This window comes from Rhizophagus irregularis, chromosome 1 (assembly GCF_026210795.1).
Source record: "Rhizophagus irregularis chromosome 1, complete sequence".
Taxonomy (NCBI): Eukaryota; Fungi; Glomeromycota; class Glomeromycetes; order Glomerales; family Glomeraceae; genus Rhizophagus; species Rhizophagus irregularis.
The window spans coordinates 6,722,038-6,742,508 of record NC_089429.1 but is presented as its reverse complement, the minus strand read 5'-3'; the positions used below and the strand labels follow the sequence as shown (position 1 = coordinate 6,742,508).

Below are 20,471 nucleotides of genomic sequence, written 5' to 3'. Positions count from 1 at the left end.
TAAAGCGTAATAATTTTACCACTTTAATCAAATGAAATCAATTTTCTTTATTAATTAAAAGTTATTTAATAAAGTCAAAACTACTTGTATATTAATTTTTTATAATTGTAAGTATAATATATATAAAGAAACTCATATTTTCATTCTGTATTCGATAGTATGTACATACAGCTTTTTTAATAAAGAAAGAATCATACATGCACGTTATTTATGACGTGTAGAGCGATTAAAAATTTTTTTAGCTAAAATTATACAGGAGTATTCAAGAGATGATATAGATACACAAGAATTAAAAGGTAAAATTAATGAGCTCGGTATGTAGGATATTGGATGTTTATATGATTTTACATTTTTAATGAAGAATCAAGTCAGTTGTCAGTTAATAGAATTATTAAGGTGCTATAAGATAATTGAAGAAAAATTGTTGTATAAGGTACTAAAACAAATAACTGGGAGAGTTTTATTAGAATTCAAAGTGCTTATTTGGAAACTAAGGAACGAGTTACAAATAAAGGAAGAAAAGCGGTGCGGTATTAGCGGTAAAGATAAAAAAGCTAAGTCACATAGTAAACGCACTGAAGTGGGTATTAAAGATATTGGCTGTAAGATGTTAGAAAGTAATTGGAATAAATGGAATGATTTGGCATTCCATCGAGGCGGTCATTGGGCAAATTTTTAGGTAGATCATGATAGTCACCTTTGATAACAATAATGTGATCGTTTAGGTGATAGGTTGACTTGTTCTTTATGAAAAGTAGTCTTGTTTCATAATGCTTAATTCTTATATGTATTTGTTTATCTTATTTTTTGTAAGTTTATATATGTAAGTAAGCGTGATTATAATAGGACATGATCGCATTTATAATAAAGTTTTTTTTAAAAAAAAAATAAAAATAAAAAAACTCATATTTTTCATAATACTACTAACTTACAAATTTTTTTTTTTATTTATTAATTTTAAAGTGTAATTTTATTACTTTAGTCAAATGAAATCAACTAATGTTATAGTATATCAAATTTTGCAACATTAACTGATATGAAAATATTATCGAGACTTTTTAAATATCTTTTATAACAAAAATTAGCTGGATATCTGGATCTAATATTAGACTTTAAATTTGTCCAATTGGTTTTTTAATTGGATAATTTTGGATTATTTAAAACCAGTTTTGGATATAATTTTGGATATAATTTTGAATAGTTTAAAGTTTTTCAAAAGTTTTAATATTCATCAACTAAAACTAAAAATAAAATATAAATATAATACTAGAATATTAAAAAAGTAAATATTTAATAAATTAAATAATAAAAAATTAATGTAAAATCAAAATAATATTAAAAATAATATTTAAAGATTACATATTCACTGATTTGTAAAATTTGCCAATCATTAATTATATGGTGTAGTACCGATTAAAATCAATTAAAACCTGTTCCTACATAAAAAAAAATGTCAAAAAATATATAAAAAAAACTTTCAAGACCTTTTCCAAAATATTTACTTCTTTAAATCAAAATCAATAGAAGGAGTTTCTAAAAAAAGGAAAAAAATATTATAAAGTTAGCTTATTAAAAAAAAAAAAGAAAAACTTTATAAAATCTGGAATATTTAATGATTTAATGAAAAAAAATTAACTGGAAAATAATTAATAATAAATATCAAATAGATTTAATTAAACAACTAATCAATGCATAATCTAAATTCACTAAAATATTGTTATTAATATTTAGAGTTATTTATTTATTAAAAGAATTTTTTTGAATAATTTTGCTTTCTAAATAAATTTTTCTATAAACTATAAAAAATAAAAATAAAAAAACAGCTCTGAGTTGTATCTAATATAAATAATTACTAATATACTTGCAAAAATTCTTCAACTTACTTAATGTTAAAACTGGTTGAAAAGTTGATAGGGAAGTTAATAGGAAGTTTAATAGGGAGTTTATGAAGAAAAAAATTTTTAGCACTACTTTTTGTTGAAGTTTTTTCTTGATATCTGTTATATGATCATGTAATACCGTGATCCTAATTTTTATTAAATTATTGTCAAATTCCTTAATTTTAGATGAATTTTATTAATTTTGTAGATTGGCGGATATGAAATAATTTAATAATTAAATTAAAATTTAAATATTAGCTAAAATTAATTATAATTCTAACCAAAATTAAATTTTTGTTATATAATTTGTTCAAAACCTATCTAATGAAAAGGTTTTGGACAAATGTACTAATATCTAAATCAATTTTTTATTTATTAAAAGATATTTCAAAAACATTAAAAAGGCAGCTTTACAATTTTTAGTTTAAAGATTAAAGGAGTAGCCATAGGAATTTCAGATCTTGCATTATTTAGCCCAAAATTCTTTTATATGGCAAAATTTTTAATATGGCAACTTGTATTTCTAATTCTTTATAAATAAAAGCAGTAATATCATTTTCACTTTTTTTCTTAAAAGTTCATAGTTCTATTTAATTTATATATTATTGCAAAAAAAAAAAATTAATAAATAAATAATGAATTTTAAAAATATTTACCAATTGGTATCACATTACTGGATGGTATTAATGGAGAAACAAAGATATTATAACTGGTTCATTTATTTCAACCTGTTTAAAAGCAAAATTCAGAAATATAGGATTCAAATTGGTCTTTTTATCTTTAAGTGAATGAAGAGTGATTTTAAATTAATAATTTTAAGATTTAAAGAACCTTCTAAATTCACTATTTCATGAATCATATAAAATAAAAGGAAAAGAAAGAACTAAGTAATTAAATTCTACTTCAAGAAGTAAAAGATTAATATAAAACTTTAGCTGTAAATGCTCATTATAATCGCTATCACAACCACATCACTACCACCATAACAGCTGCAACTGCAACCCAACTACTACCACCAGAAAAGAAATTACCATTACTATCTATTACCATTACTCTAATAACATGTTTATTATCACAAAAATTCAAAAAATTTGATCTAAATCTCAAATTGAATCATCTGATAATCACATGCCAAGTGCCAACTATTTGAAGGCCAATCAAAATTTTTCTGATTGATTATAAAAAGTGGATATACAACCTTGTCTTAGACTTGACATTTATCTTTTTTCATATTATATATATATATATTTTCGCAATTATATGAACCACAACCATTATCACCACCATATAAATTAAATACTGGAAAATGTATCAACTGCCTTATTTATACTAACCACAACCGCGAACCGCAACCCGTAACCGTAACCGCAATCGTCACCCTGCTACCTTGCCTCAACCATATGCAAATTACCAACCAATATCATATGAAGATAATCAACCACAACCATTACTATCTAAAGCATGCATAGTTATAGTAAAAAAATTTTATTGAAGAAGTTGGTATCGAGAGTGTTTCGCGTGTAATGAGAATCATTATGTGTATTTTTTCTTTTTATCTTGTGTAGTCAAAAGAGATATATGAGTCGTTGGGTAGTATATAATAGGATGTGATTTATTTATTTCTTAGTCGCGTGATGGGAAAGAAGCTAACAAAGTCATTCACAAACCGAAGATCACGATCATTGTAATGAACCATTAGTCAAGGTTATTATAACACCATTAAAGGAACCAAATGCTTTACCTTCAAGTCCCTATAAGATTTTATATTACGAAAAAAGAGAATATCTATAATAGTTCCAATGACCGACATGAAAGAATGTCATTGTAGATCAAGTGTGTTTGGTGTGTAACGTGAATTATTATTTGATTCATTGTAGGTGAATTGATGGGTAGTGCATAATGGAGGACGTGATCTATTTATTTCTTAGTCTCGTGATGGAAAAGAAACGAAATTAACAAAGTCATTCACAAACCGAAGATCACGATCATTGTAATGAACCATTAGGCAAGGTTATTATAACACCATTAAAGGAACCAAATTCTTTACCTTCAAGTCCCTATAAGATTTTATATTACGAAAAAGAGAATATCTATAATAGTTCCAATGACCGACATGAAAGAATGTCATTGTGTTTGGTGTGTAACGTGAATTATTATTTGATTCATTGTAGGTGAATTGATGGGTAGTGCATAATGGAGGACGTGATCTATTTATTTCTTAGTCGCGTGATGGAAAAGAAACGAAATTAACAAAGTCATTCACAAACCGAAGATCACGATCATTGTAATGAACCATTAGGCAAGGTTACTATAACACCATTAAAGGAACCAAATTCTTTACCTTCAAGTCCCTATAAGATTTTATATTACGAAAAAGAGAATATCTATAATAGTTCCAATGACCGACATGAAAGAATGTCATTGTGTTTGGTGTGTAACGTGAATTATTATTTGATTCATTGTAGGTGAATTGATTGGTAGTGCATAATGGAGGACGTGATCTATTTATTTCTTAGTCGCGTGATGGGAAAGAAACGAAGTTAACAAAGTCATTCACAAACCGAAGATCACGATCATTGTAATGAACCATTAGGCAAGGTTTATACCACCATTAAAGGAACCAAATGCTTTACCTTCAAGTCCCTATAAGATTTTATATTACGAAAAAGAGAATATCTATAATAGTTCCAATGACAGACATGAAAGAATGTCATTGTAGATCAAGTGTGTTTGGTGTGTAACGTGAATTATTATTTGATTCATTGTAGGTGAATTGATGGGTAGTGCATAATGGAGGACGTGATCTATTTATTTCTTAGTCGCGTGATGGAAAAGAAACGAAGTTAACAAAGTCATTCACAAACCGAAGATCACGATCATTGTAATGAACCATTAGGCAAGGTTACTATAACATCATTAAAGGAACCAAATTCTTTATCTTCAAGTCCCTATAAGATTTTATATTATGAAAAAGAATATCTATAATAGTTCCATTGACCGACATGAAAGAATGTTATTGTAGATCAAGTGTGTTTGGTGTGTAACGTGAATTATTATTTGATTCATTGTAGGTATATGTGTTGATGGGTAGTGCATAATAGGGGATGTGATCTATTTATTTCGTGTGGTGATTAATGAAGATTATCATTTTCCTTATCTTATTTAGTAAAGGTGTATTATTGAAGTGTAGTGTATGGTGGAGAGTGTGTAGTCAATGTATTATTACTAAATTACTCGTATTACCTTTTTTTGTTGTTCTGACATTATGAAAACAATAAAAAATTATTGATGCCATTCATTCATATTATTGACCGTATCAATTTTAAGTACGTGATTTTGTAAAGCATCATTACCATAATTACCATATGTGCATTGAATTTAATAAATTGACCAAGGTAAAATTGATTCATTTTTACTATCTTAACTAAAGTATTCATCTAAAGGAATTTTATTTATTATTGCTTCTAATTCATAATAGAGTTGGTATCTCAATTATCACTGATCTTTAAAAAGTATCTTATATTTTGAAACTATTGTTTAATGATAAGAAACTAACAATTATTTATTTTTATGCTCAAAATGAAAATTATCAAACGTAAAATTTGTACTATCAGAGACCTAATGTTTATGTTTTGTTTTGTCCAGCTCCTTTCGTTTTCCCCTTTCGTTTTCATTTTACCCTTACCATTCTCTCACTATTGTTAAAAAAACCATTCTCCCACTGTAATTAGAAAATTATTAAGAAACGCCCAATTTCCCGCCGCATTAGAAAAAAACCAAATAGACAAGAAGAAAACCAAAATCTCCTCATGGATCTATTTCCAGAGAGAATTGGCGATAACAAATTTCTACAAGCCTATAACAATTAGAAGTTCTTGTAATCAGAGATCCCGACAGTTTTGATGTGACAAAATCCTACATAAATCAGAAATACAGTAATCTTGTCTTCATTTTCCAATTGTTTACCAGCGTTGCTCCACCAATGACAATAACGAGTACTGATGCATGTCGGATCTGCTCCGTTTGTATATCCTTTGAAGTTAAAAAAAAAAATCAACTAAAATATTAAATATTAAGACAATTAATGACTTGAAAATAATAAGGATTTGCCGAGAATCGCATATCATGTTAAAGAGGCAACATCATCAAATACATCAAATATTCTATATTTCTTCGATATCTCAGAATAAATACCAATTACTATAACTTTCTAATAAGATTGTACATTTTTTCTAAATTAATTTAATAAATTAATATACAATGACATACTTGTTATGCTACGCATGAATATTTTAGATCAATCGATTCCCTTTTTACTAATTTCTTTCCGGATTTAAATTCAGGAGGGGTTGGCTCGTATTTTACTATACTGCTCTTACGCCAAATTTTCGCATAAGAGCATTTATACTGCTCTTTTTTCTTCAGCGAAAAACTGATGGCCATCGCTGTTCTTTTACGGCAAAAATACCGATGGCAAATCCAAATCAGGTCAATCAGGCCAATCTCGCTTCAAGCAAGAGTCTTTATATCGTTATGATTGACCATTAGTTTTTTTAACTTATATTAAATAGTTAATAATTATTAGTAATTAAGGTAAAAAATGAATAATAAGAATGTGGAATAAAATTTACATACTGTTGAATCCCATATGCTTATGAAATTTTATGGCGCATTATGGTGTTCATAAAACGATCCAACATAAACATAGTACATATGTAGAAGATGATAAGTTTGCTCTATCGAATTATCAATTGCTTGTACTATAGTATTGCTTCATGGATGTCTATATACAGTCTAATGAAAGTACAACAGCAGTTGCCGCTGCTTGCTGCAAGTATTAATTATGCTGCGTGATCACTTCCATCAGATTTGATTAATAATATTTAATTTTCCACACTAATCCTTCTTTCAATACACATTGAATGCTATTGACAACATACGGTATTTGAAAAAACATGATCCAATTTGTATCCAAATTAAAAATCTTCGTTTAACGAAATTCTCCACGGATTGGAACATGCAAAATATCTAAGAAAGCAAATAATATTAATAAAAAAGAATAAAAAAATAATTTACAATACCAAAGAATGTTAAAAGCAAATATTGTACATACAATGCAATAAGACTCCGAAATCACAATTTACCATTAGTGAAATCCAAAATTATTTTTCAATAAGGAACTGACGCACCATACCTAAATTCTACCCTCAATAACTATTCACTATAACCAAATTTCTCATGGGTGTAAATCATCAATCTTCACTCGCTTTATAAAATAAAATCGCAAATTATTGTTTGGCATTGAAACATCTTCATTATCTAACTCAAATCAACCGAAAAATCGATAAGTTGGATCATATCAACACATCACAGCCCAATATATCATTATCAGATGACTATAATCGTCATTTTTCTAATGAAACTTTCGTCCAGACAGCTAGAGTTATATTAAAATGATCTTTAGCAATTAAAATTATTAAAATACTAATCCATTAAATATAACATACCTTGTCATACAAGTTTTTCCTTCGGTCCCCAAATATTAATTCTTTGCTATTGAATATTGCACGTCGAAGCCTGGATTTATATATAGATCCGGTCATTCCAAAAAAAGTGTTCACAAGATTCAGCACCATGAAGCCAAGGATGTAAAAGTGTCAGTCATATTTGGACCAAGGTAAATATTTAAAATCCATTTAATTTCGATTAAAATAATTACTCATTATAAAAAAGATAAATAAAGAGTCCCTTCGATACTTGGCTGAATTTATTTATTATTAATTAAGCATTGTTTAAATGTGATGAAAAAAGCTCTATATGCTGCAGCATCATCATTTTTCATTTTTTAAACATTGGTGATTGATTGGTTAAAGAAGAACTATGTATTGAACTGATGTTGCGCCAAATGAGCGCCAAATGAGCGCCAGCTATGGCAGCAATTCCCTAGCATGTTTGGGATCCTGAACACGTACTACTGAGCCAAATTGTCCAAAAGTTTTAGTATATAAATATTTAAACTGTGAAGGAATTTCGTCACATTCCAGCAAGGATTCTGGCCTAGAATCCCTAGAATCTGTTCATCCATTATTCAGCAAATAATAGCTTCATTATCCTTTCGTGATAACAGTAAAAGTGACATATTTTCCTGCGGATATATACTCTGGTTCTAAATATGAGTATAATATTAAAATATTTCTATATAAAAGATAGCAAAGTTGCCTTTGCGAAGGTTCCATCAGACGCTCTTCTACACTCCTGTAGCTCGTTACCAAATAATCAATACCTTTCTTTTAAAATTATTTCATGGTTTTGAATTGAAATTACATTATAGGTAAGTTGGCTATAGTGACACCTCTCTAAGTGCACCTCCCTTGGGACTATAGTAAAAAAATAGTGGAATGTGTAATCTTAGTGTAGTGGTAGTTGTGTAGTGGTCACTAGACACTAGAGAGGGTGCAGTAAATATTAAGCACTTGAAGAGAATTTATATAGGTGTCACTACATGTTTTTCGTGATACTTGTGTCACAGTGTCATCATGATAAATGAAGATTTTTGTGCTAATTTTTTAATTTTTTTTTTTTAATACCGTACCAAACAATTGTTGTGAAATCTTCAATAGAAAATTCACTGATCAAATCTTATAAAAATAAAGCATAGCAAGTTCTTCCTTCAAAATCTGTTTCTACCCTGATTTATTAATAACAAAATTATAATTATAAAAACGAAACTTGGACAAAAGGAAATAGTATATAAACCTTCTAAAAAAAAAAGAATGTGGATGATAACGATAAAAAGGTATCCAGATGCTCTTGTCTATATTCAAAAGAAAAATGTCATTCATCGAGATTTGAAGCCAGAAAACATATTATTGTCAATTGATGATATTTCATTTGATTTTATTATAATATGATTTTATTCATTTGATTTTATCATAGTATGATATTATTCATTTGATTTTATTATAGTATGATTTTATTCATTAAGATAAAGATTTCGGGTTTTGGATTGGCGATTCATACAAGCAAGAGACGTATGACATTCTGTGGTACGCTTAATTACTTGGCAATCGTATCAGAGAAAGACGGACGAGTATTATTCCTAATAAAAGTCGGCTGCTGTCATTACCCCTATAAAAGTTGAAGAAAGTGACTCTCCTGATATCATAGTAGGTTTGAATAGATCTGGTCCAACGACTCCGGAGGTGGAGAAATGTATTTACTTATAAAACCTTTAAGTTTTCTCACCAAATGTCACGAGATCTTGTTATATTACAGCTTTAATATTGTGCTCGAACAAGTTTGAACCCATCTAATGAGGATCAGCTGTTAAAGTTCCGTTAGAACTGGTTAGAACTTCCAAGACTTAATATAAAATTCTCTAAATCAAAAGCTCCTATTATGAAACCTTCTGATGCAATTACTTCAGTCGCTTCACCTGCTTCATCTAATACCACACAATTGTGGACAGTAAAATATCGCAAAAATCTTGGTTATTTCGTGGTAAAGTGAAAGATGTGGAAAGATGGCTTAGCGAATGAGATAATGGTTCAAATTTAAGAGAAAAGATCAGATAGCTGGAATTTCTTAGATTATGGTATGTCTTTTGCAGAAATAGCGACAAGTAAGAAGTTTTCAACAAAATCACATGTGGGTGACAGTTTAATAATATTAAATGAAAATAATTTTAAGATTTGTAATCATGAAGACGAAAGTGATCAATTTCCAAACCACAGAATTAGAGGGGTAATATTCGTATAGAAGAAATATTCAGAGATGAGTACAGATTACATAGAGATAGATTGAAAAATAGAGGAGGTTTATTTCTTGAACAATTAATTGAGCCGTACACGAATAGGATGATGAAATGGTCGCATTTTTTGGCAAAGAATAACTTATGTAAAGGACCAGAACCGTTATGGTACAAGAAATTAAGTGAAATGGTGATAGATGTCGAAGAGGATGACAGGGTTGTCAAACACATTACTTCATTTCAAGAAATCTTGACGAGGGAAAACAATACTAAGGAAAGAATTATTGCCTAGTACGAGGAAAGAAAGTAATAAAGAAATAATAATGTGGGAAAAGGGGGGAAGAAAATTTATTTAGTATAAAGACAAAAAGATCGAGAAGTAAAAATTATGATGAAGTGGGTAAACATTTAATTGTGCATGAAGAGTTGGAGAATGAGAATGAAAAGTTTAACTCGCCATTCTTAGTGAACTGTAAAGGATGAGTATATAACATTAGTAGGAAACGTAGTGCGGGGCAATGTTTGGTGTATATTGAAAAGAGATAGCGACGATGACAAAAGGGAGGAAAATTGAGAATAGTGGAGATGAGAGTATAGTGAAACCATATATGACATCAGAAAATATAGAAGCGCAAAATGAATCAGTGATAGAGTCGAATATAAAAGAAGTGAAAGAAATGGACGCGAATGTTATGTTGATTGATGACAACAAGATGGACAGTATGGATAATAGTATGATGTGATTACATTATATATTAGAAGACAGTGATGCGACGGACAAATTGAGAAACTTTATAAAAGAAAGAATAAGAGGATTCATTGGCAAAGAAGTAATAGTGAATGTGGGTGCAGATATTCAAAAAGGGAGAGAATTGTGTTTGAATGGGTTTTTTGGGAACGAGCTAATACCAAAAAATAGTGATATTGATAAATTTAACTTCGAAAGAAAATTAAGATTCGTGAAAAGTGGATGATTATCGCGATAATGATATTGCCATGTAATATAAAAATAGAAATAAGAACAGATCTAAATATCATTGAATGGTTATATAGTTATTGTAAAATGGGGAGTGCAAGGAGAGAACTAGATGATAAATTGTATATATATTTAAATTTTATCAATACGCTATTGGAGTTAAAGAACGTAAAGATGTTAGTTAAAGACGACAAAGCTGAGATACAAAAAGAAATTCAAGACGGGAAGGTACCTGCGATAAAAAAAGCGCTTGTTAGTTGTAAAGAAACGATTGGAGAAGCGATCAAATAAATAATTTGTTGGTTGATGAGTTTGCGTTAAGATGGAATTATATTCCGATAGAAGGTGCATTCAGATCATGGCTTAAAGAGTTGAGTTTTAATAACACGAAAATTGACATAATGTTATTGGATTATGTTAGAGATTGTTTCATAGAATCAGATGGAAGGAATATAACGATAGATTGGAGCGCATCATTTAAGTTAATAAATAACGAGATTACAACGTCAAAAAACGTTACGAACAGAGATGATGCTACGACAAGAAGTTTCAGAGTCAAGAATTTCTTGAAAATTCTGCCAACATTACAAAGTGTTATGGGAAAGGAAAGTGTGGGGTATTGATAATAATAATGTGTCCAAGATGTTCATTAGAAGAGGAAACATGGGAACCTGTGAATATGTAGTAAAAAATGTGCGGATAACACTGAATATAATATCTTTTTTAATAGTATCGACGAAATTTTGAATAATGACGGTGGCGTATGCAATGGAGAAGAAAAAGTTCGTTTTAAAGAAAGGATTATAGATTTGGCGGAGAATTGCTCGTTAATAACAAAAACAGAAAAGTTAATATATGAAATAAAAAGAGGAATTGTAAACAAGAAATGGTGGACGCTCTGCAAGATTAAAGGCCAGCATGAGTTACAATTTCGCATATTTGATGAATTTATGAGGAAATACAGCAACAAATTTGGATTAACAGGTGTAATGATACGATTGAATTAGAAAAACATTTGGGAATTACAAAGATTTAAAAAGAAAGTAAAAGAAAAAAGAAGATAGTGGTGCAGAGAGGGATGAAGATATAGATAGTGAAAAATTAGAAAATAAAAAAAAACAAATAAAAGAATTAAAAAGTTATAAAAAATATAATGCTAGAGAATAGTAAAGATGACGTATTTAGGTTAGGTGTTAGTGATAGAAAATTATGGGGAAATAAAGTGATTAGTAATTTAGTGAATACATGGACTAGATAGTTAAATTTTTACTTCGTTTTATTATACGGAGATTTGATATGGAGAGATTTAGGATGCTAATATTTCAATGTATTTTTTGTATTTAATATATAACTTGTTCTTCTACAGTTACTAATAAAGAAAAAAAAATAGTCTATAGGAAACAGAGAAATCACATAACGACTGACGTGACAATCCAATTCACTTCCGCCGCCGGACAAACAACAGATGAATTTAGAGAGCAGTTCAACAGAAGATAGATCCGTATTAAAGTAATAATAATTTAACAATAATGTTTTTTAAATAGAAATTTCAGTGACAACACAACAAGTAATCAACTTCGTAGAATAATACAATAATGCTTTGAAATGAAATGAAAATTATTTGGGTCAATGACGCTTGATGCGTATGGCTTGTTAAAGAAATTCAATAAACATAATAATAATACTGTGCGACCACGTATCACGAATTACTTGATCAAAAAATAATCAATTCACATTTTTTTTCAATGCATAACTTAAAATGTTAACAAGTATGAACTTTCATTGACTAGAATTTTTGGTATGAAAATCGATATGATGGCTTGATTGTTGATAAAAAAAAAATAAATTTGTTAAAGATAATTCGATTGATATAAAAATTGATATAAAAATATAAAAAAACTGTTAAAGCCCAATACATAATAAATTTTTTTTTTTTAACTAAAATCCCCTCCTCTATATCTATTCATTATAGCTATAATTTTAAATTTTTTTATACCGATGAGGTATAATCGACTTGTTAAATATCATTATTCTATTGTTAAACTTGAATAATTAGTATTAAACAAAAACAATAATATATTGCATAACTAGCAAAAAGTGTCTTTTTATTTCAAAAAAGACGGATGTTTAAAAGACGGATGTTTTAAATTTAACTTCAGATGGTATTCAGGTGATTCAACTATTATTTTTCCTATTTGAACATGCGATGAAAGAAATAAAAAGAACAATAATGAAAGAACACATGATTAATTACACAGAAAAAATTATTAAACTTTGAAGTAGAACATAATAAAATAAAGAGAAACAAAATTTCCGGATTTCTTAGCCTTAACTATTTTATTGAGTGAAAAAGAACTTTTTAATGGATAATTTTAAATGACAAGTGATGATGAGAAGAAAGACAGTCTAAATTAGTGATGCAGTTGGAACTGCCCCAATGAATTGGCCAGCATATAAAGGATATAGCGGATTGTGGCTACAATTACGACAAAACCCAACATGCCGTTAATGTTATTATTGCCGTAACTTTTACTGTGGCCAATGATTCCGCAGAGTATAAATAATTTAAATAGTCTAATAGCATAAAATAGTTTAATAGTTTAAATAGCTGCTTAACAATATAAATTTTTAAATCTCTCCGAATTTATATATTTCATGGTTTGTATTTTTCAATAATTTAAAGTGATTGAAAATATTCTAAACTGTGACAACAATGATGAGCAAAGCGCTTCAGAGAAAGAATTATACCAAATATTACATATGCACAAGTTACGGTGTTTACGGTACATATATCAGTTACGGTACATACAACTCAGTTGTCTCTAGTCTATATACTGTATATAATAAAACAATCATGCAAAATGAATACATGTTATCATCAGTATCATCAGTTGATTTAAATTATCATGAAAAATATATTTATTTTTGAGAGATCAATGCACCAAACCCGCATACTTCACAAATAAAGTATTTTGTGACATCACTTTCAACTCGTCTAAAATTAGATATAACATCCCAATTCCCCTCAGACCCGCTGAGATCAAATAAGAGACAGAAGTATAATGTCGTCACGAAGTTATTGGGAGGTCTTAAAGCAGTATTGGGATTTGCCCTCGGCCAAAGGATTTTTTGCCAACAGCTAAATGGCCAAACGGCCAAAACAATCAACAGTCTTAAAGGCAACGAATGTTGTTCCTCAGATTGATTCTTTGCCTCAGATTAAAGCGACCGCTGCGTGAGATCAATACCATATCACGTGCATTCCATTTTATTATGTAGCTCATCACGTTGTATATACACGTCCTATTGGTACCATTGATAGGCGTTAATCTGACAATATACAGTATACTGTATATCAATTCATGCGCTGAAAACAGGATGTAACCACATGGCGCTACTCAACGTCCAGGCAAAAAGCAAAGCCCAATGACTGAGGATAAATGTCACATCCAATTTTCATTTTTTCTAGACGAAGTTTAAAACCCAAAAACCACTTTAATATTTTAGAAATAGATTGTCAAATAATAATGAAGAACTTTTTTTCCTTTCAAATAATTGAAATTCCGCCAGTTCAAGTCTCATCCTGTAACTTAATAAAATATTACTGCATTACAATAAAGGTCATAAATTTTGTTATTTCAAGATCCAACAAATAATAACATGCAAACAATTTTAAGAATGCTTAATGTATTAAAATAAATAAATATATAAAAACAACAGAACGCATATTTTGATATAATTACTAATTGGGTACCGGATGTGTTTAAGTTACAGGTAATCTTTCTATAATAATCAAAATAATATTATTCGACGTAAATTTTTTACAAAGAAAAAAAATTTGTATTATCTATTGACGTTACATCGTATTTTCATAGGTCGAATCCACCATTATGTCCGAATTAAGGAATGATCTCAATAAAATTAGCAAATTAGATACTGTATATTATAATTTTAATATTACTTAAATGGTATATATTTAACAGCGGCTAAAGCTTTTCTAAACTCTTTTGGGTCTTATATTATGCATGATAAACTTTCAGATTATGTAAAAATAATACCTTAAATATATTCACAAAAAATTTCTTTTAAATTTTTGTTTTTAATTGTACAATTTTTATTCGCTTGTGTTATAATGTAACTTTCAGCTTTTATATTACAGAAACTTTTTCAATACATTTTTTCACTGGCTGTATGTTTGGTTATGGATTAAGCATAGATAAATAAATAAATATATATGTATCTCCTATTGACGATGCTTATTCGATTTACTATATTTGAGTTCATTGTCACAAATGATTATTTCCGGCTATTTTATTACATGATAAGAAAATATATGAAAATTGCGGCGCTTTCGTGTATAACCACATAAAATTATGTTACTTAATTTTATTTATGTTAAATAACTTAATATACATTTATGTAAAATATTTCGGGATGAAGTAAAATCAATTCCGAACTTGCATTTGTTATGGTGAAGGTACTAAATTACATCAATGTAAGAAAATAGAAAAGCTGAAACAAAATACTACGTTTAAAATTTAAGCAACAAATATAACAAAATAAAAATAAAATTTATATAAAAAAATAACTAAACTATATCTATCATATTAGATATATTGTGTAGAAGTTTACATGAAGAGAAAAAAAAAATGAAAAGTAAAATATTTAAAATATTTTAATAATAATATACATTGACAGTAAATTATTTAAAGTGCAGATTGCGGCGAAAGCGATTGAATTGTATAGAGCTTTTCGCGCCATTTGTTTTTTTCGGTTTCTGGTAAAGCATTCCACTTTTCTAACATCATTCTGCTGCAAACGGACGTATTCATTATAGTAGGCCTGTATCTACTTATCATTACGTTACGAAAGTAAATGAACACATTAACTCTTTTTTTCCTATCTTTTTCAACGTATGGAACAAATCGAATTGGTTTTATTGGTTTCATAATTAAAATTATTAAAATTGAAAGATAGTTTTTTTAGGAATTTAGGAAATTTATGAGAAATTTTTTGTTTTGTTTTTTTTTTTCTTTAGAACTTATTGCGAGATGAAAATAAATCTATCGTTTTTATACTTTTGGAGAAATAATCATTGATAATAAATTATATTGAATTGCGCCAAATAACGATTCAACACATACGACAGCTGTATTGAAGATAAATAAATTTACAATACCTGTGCATATATTTTCATGCGCACAATAAATAGCCGAAATCCGAGAAACTTCCTAAATAAATTGATATCTCTTTCATTATACGCTTCAATGATTGATAATAACACAAGGGAAATAATTAATACACATTTGTAAGTCTATAAGAGCGATGCGTGAAACGAATATGGTTAAACTATATACAAAAGCTATATAATTTCAATGAATAAAGAATCATAATAAAGGAATGATTTGGCTTTACGGAAAAGGTTATGTTCAATCCATACAATTCTAAAAAGAGAAATTAATATAGTAAATATACCGCTGTATTTGTGTGTTTTATAGCTAGGGGCAATATATTGTTAGATAGAAATATAAATTAATTTAAAATTAGTTCATATGTCCAAATCTGGAGAAGATAAAAGAAATCTATATCCTTTCAAACATATTTTTTTTTTCAATCAGCTTTATGTTATTTGAAATATTTGATTATCTTATCTTTTATTCAGCCAGTCGGAATTGACTGAAAAAAAATCAAATAAAGAAACAACTGAAAGAAATGAGTTCTAAAATTGAATAAAATTAAAATACATTCATATATGAACCGAACTTATTATATAAAACTATATAAAATTTTAGAGAATACGTAATATATAGCATTAAAGTTTATTGTAAAAATACGTGTTTAACAATATAAATTATATTTATTTGCTAAAAATGATCCTCGGCCGTAAAGAATTGAATAATTGGTAGTACGATCAACGTTACAGAAATATAACTTGGGTTTTATTGTATGCATGAATGCACACAGATTTTAAACTTAACTTTAATCGCAACACCTTTTAATTTAAACAACTTATTTATTTATATGTATATGCATACACTGTAATCATTAATTCTACTACATGTTTCAATGGTTAAGATTTTTGTAATACTAAGGATTCTATTCGCTTATAGTATGATATATTATTATATAACTTTATTCCAACCTTCTTTATCTTATTGTTTTATTTTTATAAGTTTATTGTCTTTCTTATAGACCTACAAATAAGATTTTATTTATTTCGAATTACACAAAAAAAAAAAATATAATTGGAAATTTTTTGATTCCGTAACGATAAGATATTTATTTGCCTTTTTGTCTCTCATAAACTCTTATAATTACAAATTTGTTATTGTAAGTTTTCCGAAACATGTGCGTGCATTAAATCTATTTATAAGTTATTTTATTTTATATTATTGATGTTTTTTTTGTAATACTTTATTAATTATAATTGCGAATTGCTAGTATCTCGTTAAAAGTGATATTTAAATAGCCGCAACGTTAATATTGGATTTTATTATATTAATTTATATTCATCTTTATAGACATCACGTGTTTGATAGGTTGAATTCAACATTAGAAACAATGGACACAGAATTTTTTTTTTTTTTTTTATCTAAATCCATTTTTATTCGTACGTTCATCGACTGCGAATACCCCAAAAAATTTTCGTTAAAATATCTCAGAGATACAAACTAGGATTGAAAAATTTGATCTTTTTTCTTGTAGATTGATGCAATCACAATGCTGAAAAGGTTACAACATCGGTTAAGAAGATTCTGGAATACAGCAAAAAAGCAGATAATTTCCGGTAAGTTTAATTTATTAATAAATATAAGTTGTAAAAGTAAGTATTTTATTAGAAAAATGTTCTTGATCCATATCATAAGTTCATCTTTTAGCATCTACTACTTAAAATGAGAAAGGAATAAATAAATATATTTGTGACACGAACCGTTAAGTTTATAAGAAAATTTTGCCGATAATGAAATATTTTAGAATCTTATTGATAATAATAACACACAAATAATTGAAGATTTGGAAAAATCGCGGCGATCATAAATTCATAATTTTAAATGAATATTTACTTCGTTCAAAACAATCTTATAATGTCTCCAGATCTGTGAATACGTATCAACAACATTCATACAACACACATCAATTTTATAACCTCAATGGTTGATCATAGAATTTAACGATACTTTCTTTTTTACAATTCCTAACAAATATATTTATTAATATTTAATTGTAATAAAATTTTAATTATTTTTTTTTTATTTTTTCTTCGTCTTTCGGCTTTGATTCATTGACTATCAATTTCCATTTTATATATTTCACATCACAACTTCTCGAAATCATCGATTGACATTTGAACCTCATCTATCAGGAAATTTTTCCACATGGAAATCCACATCGAAATCCGAATAGTTCTAATATTTTCCAAATCCTGTGGTTAGATCGATGTGAATCCGCATAAGATATATGGGAATGTATGTAATTCCACATATTTCCGAATTAATCCATAGCATGTGGAGTTACATGATCTTTAACTGCGAAATATATACAAGACGTCTTTTGATCGAAAGCACTCATTATTTTCGCCCAACTACGCACGTCGTTGTTTTTGTATAAGCTTTTTATATTCTTCATTTTCAGTATTTAAACGTTTATTAACAACTGAGGTTCTTCTCTTCAAACTTTTAAATAGGTCGGCCAAATAAATTTCCCGAAACATGCTTTGTATTATCCTAAGACCGTATCGGCAATTAGTCCCAACGATTATTCGGTTCGAGTGCCGAATAAGTGATTTATCCGGTTTCACATGATTTACAATACGTGATCAAATACCGAATATTTTGAAAGGAGGATTTCAAGAATTTCGGTGTTAATGTTGAAGAATCAATTTCGCTGCATTTGGAAATGGTTATGAACATGTTCAATTATAAAATTTTGATTAAGCCCAAAAATTTTTAAGAAAATTGTTATTTGCTTTGGACTAATGATACGAGAGAATGCGATCACATAACAAATTTTTTTTTTTTAAAAGAAAAAAAGCATTGTATTTACGTCTCAAATAATTTAATATCGTGATTCGTGAAATAATTATTAATAGATTGATTTAAAATCAGAAACTATTAGTTACTACGAACATAACTGAGGTTTTTTCGGAATAAAACTAGCATTTATTCGGAGTTATTACAGAAATTGTCTTAATACTATTTACTACAATATTTCTCTATTTATAATAGTTGAATAAATTTGTATTAATTGGAAGAACATTTGTGAGTCAAGAAAGAAAATCTAAATTGTAAATGTTTGTCCGTGTATATAACATGTTGCTCCGGAATTTATAAACTTCAAATTATGGAAATTATTCAATTTGGTATTAGACTTTAAGTGATTGGATATTAACGATATAGATATCGTGTATATCATGCCCGAAATCATACATTATTATGTTTGATAATTTCATCGATACGATATACAGACATACAGTATACTATGATGTATAATACGAAAATTTTTGTAATGTACACAAAAGTGCATGCCATTAGAAGTTGGATATTTCAAGTTTAAGGAAACAAGTTTAAGAGGAAAAACGAATAATCCGAATAATCCAAATGCGTATAATAAGATACTTTTGTTTACTAGCCACAATTAAAATTTACGGTATATTTGTCTCCTGAATATTGAAACAAATTAAAACTCTTGTGCTTTAATTCTTCTCGATACGGGTACAGTTACACACACAGACCACCTGCTGAGCCGCTTGGATCATTAATGTAGATCAACATTTTGATTAAGCAATTAAAAAAAAACATTTAATAAAAATACAATTTATAAAAGTAATGTATGTTCCCATTTATATTGATATTTCAAAAATTCTGATGTTCATGTTCTTTCATACATGATATTATCATATTAATAAGCGAAGGGAGAAAACCAATTGGTTCCAAGACGATAAAAAAAATAACAATAGATTTCCTTATTAAGAATATCTGAAACATAATTTAATGATACATATTATATTTCCATACCTGTGAATAAAAAGTTTGTTAGTGATGATATCATGAACAATTCTAAAAATTCTACATCTTCACATTTTCTATTCCTGATATAGTTAATAAAATAAGACGATTTTTCTTTTGTGTCATGTAAATAAAAAATTTTTTGGGGCAAAGATATTATCTGATTTCATTACAAAAAGATAAAAAAAAAATTTTTTTTTTTTATTTCAAAAGTTCAGAGTACAGCAGTGGACGGGGTAATTCATATGATAAGCTATTAAGTTATAATAATTTTATAGTAATAAATTGTCAAGCTTTTCTTTTATTGCATCTCAATTAATATCAAATTTTTGGTGTACTGTACTTAGGTTCATCATTGAGAAAAAAGGCTTTATTGGTCGGATTCGCTATTTGATCTTTTCCAAAACAAACAAAAAAAAAATTAGAATTTAACAAATTTGGTTAATCATTGATAAGCCAATATTGGAATATCATTTAGAAGCAACAATGAACCCATTTATATCAACATCAATTTTGAGGGCCATTATGGTGAGAAAACTAGATTTTTGATAAATAATTTAGGGTTAAAATAATTCTGGGGTTTTTTATTCGTTATTCATTACTTTAATAGTTTAATTAATTGTTAAAATGTTTCAAGTAAGAATTGTTTAAAAAGGGTAATTTGTGACATTGATATGTTCTCATAAATGGTAAATCCTTGAAAGTCGTTCCGATCTCCGATTATCTGTTTAACGTTTTAACGTTTATCGTTTCCCAATTGGATTAATCCATTTTTTAATCTCATATTTCACAAACAATTACGCATGTGTATTTAAAATAAAAACTTCAAATCCTGAAAGGAATAAATCTCCTTATCTCTC

The 20,471-nt window shown here is 28.0% G+C and overlaps 5 protein-coding genes across 5 annotated transcripts; 4 read left to right on the top strand and 1 right to left on the bottom strand.

Moving 5' to 3' along the window:
- Positions 1 to 355: 355 nt before the first annotated feature.
- On the top strand, positions 356 to 679 carry OCT59_001381 (uncharacterized protein; the record flags this gene model as incomplete). The annotated part of the gene is made up of 1 exon (XM_025331845.2): positions 356 to 679. The coding sequence occupies one exon, from the start codon at positions 356 to 358 to the stop codon at positions 677 to 679; it is 324 nt and encodes a 107-aa protein (XP_025181356.2).
- An 8,599-nt stretch (positions 680 to 9,278) lies between these two features.
- OCT59_001380 (uncharacterized protein) lies at positions 9,279 to 9,922 on the top strand (the record flags this gene model as incomplete). Its single annotated transcript, XM_066139527.1, has 2 exons — positions 9,279 to 9,380; positions 9,620 to 9,922. The coding sequence occupies 2 exons, from the start codon at positions 9,279 to 9,281 to the stop codon at positions 9,920 to 9,922; spliced, it is 405 nt and encodes a 134-aa protein (XP_065988925.1).
- Positions 9,923 to 10,181: 259 nt separating this feature from the next.
- On the top strand, positions 10,182 to 10,897 carry OCT59_001379 (uncharacterized protein; the record flags this gene model as incomplete). The annotated part of the gene is made up of 2 exons (XM_066139526.1): positions 10,182 to 10,369; positions 10,684 to 10,897. The coding sequence occupies 2 exons, from the start codon at positions 10,182 to 10,184 to the stop codon at positions 10,895 to 10,897; spliced, it is 402 nt and encodes a 133-aa protein (XP_065988924.1).
- A 110-nt stretch (positions 10,898 to 11,007) lies between these two features.
- OCT59_001378 (uncharacterized protein) lies at positions 11,008 to 11,613 on the top strand (the record flags this gene model as incomplete). Its single annotated transcript, XM_066139525.1, has 2 exons — positions 11,008 to 11,222; positions 11,337 to 11,613. 2 exons carry the CDS (start codon positions 11,008 to 11,010, stop codon positions 11,611 to 11,613), a joined length of 492 nt encoding a protein of 163 aa, XP_065988923.1.
- A 3,699-nt stretch (positions 11,614 to 15,312) lies between these two features.
- OCT59_001377 (uncharacterized protein) lies at positions 15,313 to 15,555 on the bottom strand (the record flags this gene model as incomplete). The annotated part of the gene is made up of 1 exon (XM_066139524.1): positions 15,313 to 15,555. The coding sequence occupies one exon, from the start codon at positions 15,553 to 15,555 to the stop codon at positions 15,313 to 15,315; it is 243 nt and encodes an 80-aa protein (XP_065988922.1).
- Positions 15,556 to 20,471: the final 4,916 nt, after the last annotated feature.